This window comes from Manihot esculenta, chromosome 8, assembly GCF_001659605.2.
Source record: "Manihot esculenta cultivar AM560-2 chromosome 8, M.esculenta_v8, whole genome shotgun sequence".
Lineage (NCBI taxonomy): Eukaryota > Viridiplantae > Streptophyta > Magnoliopsida > Malpighiales > Euphorbiaceae > Manihot > Manihot esculenta.
The window spans coordinates 34,433,813-34,436,505 of NC_035168.2; the positions used below are offsets into that span (position 1 = coordinate 34,433,813).

At 48.2% G+C, this 2,693-nt stretch overlaps 1 protein-coding gene across 1 annotated transcript; it reads left to right on the plus strand.

Moving 5' to 3' along the window:
• The first annotated feature begins 1,187 nt into the window (after positions 1-1,187).
• Positions 1,188-1,845, plus strand: LOC122724445. Its single transcript, XM_043959406.1, has 2 exons — positions 1,188-1,488; positions 1,736-1,845. Exons 1-2 carry the CDS (start codon positions 1,188-1,190, stop codon positions 1,843-1,845), a joined length of 411 nt encoding a protein of 136 aa, XP_043815341.1.
• Positions 1,846-2,693: the final 848 nt, after the last annotated feature.

Consider the following 2,693-nt stretch of genomic DNA (forward strand, 5'->3'; position numbering starts at 1 on the left):
AAGTAGAAGCTATCCTGAATATGCCAGAGCCTACCTGTGTGAGGGATGTCCAGAGACTTACTGGAAGAGTGGTGACACTCAATCGGTTCATGTCAAGGTCGGCGGAGAAATGCTTGCCATTCTTTAAGAAGTTGAGGAAAGTGCCGAACTTCGAATGGACCGAGGATTGCCGGGAAGCTTTCAAAGAGCTCAAAAGCTATCTCAGTTCGCCTCATGTGCTTAGCAGCCCACTAGAAGGGGAAGAGCTCCTAATCTACTTGTCGGCCTCGGAGCGAGCAGTCAGTGCCATGTTGGTTAGGGTGGAAGGAGGAGAGCAGAAGCCTGTTTTCTATGTCAGCAAGGTGCTTAAAGATGCCGAGATCAGATATTTGAACATCGAAAAGATTGCATACGCTCTGTTGCTAGCAGTTCGGAAGTTCAGGGTCTATCTGGAAAGCCACCAGGGAGTAGTAATGACAGACCAAACTCTGAAGAAGATTCTGCACAGACCGAAAACCTCAGGTCGGATGCTGGCTTGGTCCATTGATATTAGCCCTTACTGTCTAGAGTACCGACCTCGGACCGCTATAAAATCTCAGGCCCTGGCTAATTTCATAGCAGAGTGCACATTCAATGAAGAACAAAAGGGGCCGGCTAAGCTAGCTTCTGAAGCATCGGGAGAGGAGACAGAGGGGCAGTCCTCTGAGGAATTCGACTGGAAACTATACGTGGATGGGGCATCAGGCGCCGGGGGCAGTGGCGCTGGAATACTGCTGAAGGGACCCGGAGAAGTTAAGGTTTGCTACGCCCTACGCCTAGAATTCAAGGCCTCCAATAATGTGGCGGAGTATGAAGCCTTAATAAATGGAATGCTAGTAGCGATGGAGGTAGGGGCAACCGACCTCGAAGTAAATAGTGACTCCCAACTGGTGATCAATCAGGTAACAGGGGCATATCAGGCCAGAGATCCTACCATGCAAAACTACCTAGCGAAGACAAAGGCTATAGAAGCCGAGCTCAGGAATAAAGGGATCACAGTCAAGTATAGAAGAATACCCCGGGAGGAGAATGAAAAGGTGGACTTGCTCAGTAGATTGACCAGGTAAGAGCTGGAGCAACTCCCGGATGAAGAATACATACAACACGTCAACACACCTGCTTTTAATAAAACGACCACCGTACTGCAAATAAAGCAAATCCAAAACTGGATGACCCCGTACCTAGAATACTTGGAGAAGGGAAAGCTTCCCGAAGACAAGAACGAAGCAAAAAAGATAGCGGCCCGAGCTGCCAACTATCAAGCAATAAGGGGAACTTTGTACAGAAGAGGGAAATCCAGTCTGTGGCTCTGCTGTGTGAGCCCAGAGGAGGCAATAAAGGTGATGGAGGAAATACATAGAGGAATGTGCGGAGCTCACGAAGGAGCAGGAACGCTAGCTAATAAGATATTCAGGCAAGGGTACTACTGGCCCACCGTTAAGAAGGAAGCAGAAGAGTTTGTCCGAAGATGTGATGTCTGCCAGAGATTTGCCAACGCCATCAATGTCCCAGCCACTCCTCAATCCAGCATCTCCAGCCCGTGGCTGTTCTCGCAGTGGGGAATAGACATCCTGAGACCCTTTCCCAAGACCACGGGGCAGAAAAAATTTGTAGTAGTGGCTGTGGAGTACTTCTCGAAATGGCCAGAGGCGGAAGCAATCCCCACAATAACAGCCCACAAGATGATAGATTTTGTATGGGGGAATATCATCTGCAGGTTTGGAGTACCGAGGGTGCTCATCTCAGATAACGGCAGACAATTCGACTGCAGTACCTTCAGAGCGTTCACAGCAAACATGGGCATATGGCACAAATTCTCCTCAGTAGCTCATCCTCAGACCAACGGCCAGACGGAGGTCACCAATAGAGCTATCCTCCAGGGGTTAAAGAAGAGGCTGGATGGGGCAAAGGCAAACTGGGCAGAAGAACTCAATAGCATCTTGTGGGCACTCTGAACTATCCCTAGGTCGTCTACTAAAGAAATGCCCTTTGCACTTGCATTTGGCACTGAAGCCGTAGTTCCAATCGAGTTACAAGTCCCTACACATCGGGTCCAGTTTAATGATGAGAATGCGAATAGTGATAAGTTGAGATGTAATACCCGGCTAGAGTCCGGCGTCGGCATTCCTGGTTACCGGTGGAATCCAGGATGTCGAAGTGTGTTCTATGTTCTTAAGTGCTATTATGTGTTTTATGAGATGTTTTAAGGGTAAGGGAAGTGAGTTTTGAGTTGAAATGACCTAAGGCAGGTGAGCCAAGTTCGGCCGCCGAAAGTAAGTTCGGCCGCCGAAAGTGTTTGGCTTCCGAAGGGAAGTTCGGCCTCCGAAGGTTGCATGGTCTTGCCTGTGATTGGGCAGCCGACGATGAGTTGGCTAGTGAGCTGAGTCATGTTTGTTTTGACAAGTGTTGGCCTCAGATTCTTGCCATGGAATGACCACGTCTCTTATGACTCATCTGTACATGTTTTTGGTTGTTCTTACAGCAGTTTGAGGTGCTTGCAAAGGTGTTGAGAGTTGAGAGAAATAAACGTTACACTTGTGAGATTTTGAGAGTTGAAGAGAGGTTGACCTGTTTTTCCCTTGTTCAGTACGTGCATCTTCCTGTTTATAGAGGTAAGGGAAGATCTAACAAACCTGTTTTTACGTTTTCTGAAGGTTTTATGGAAGTTAAGGGAG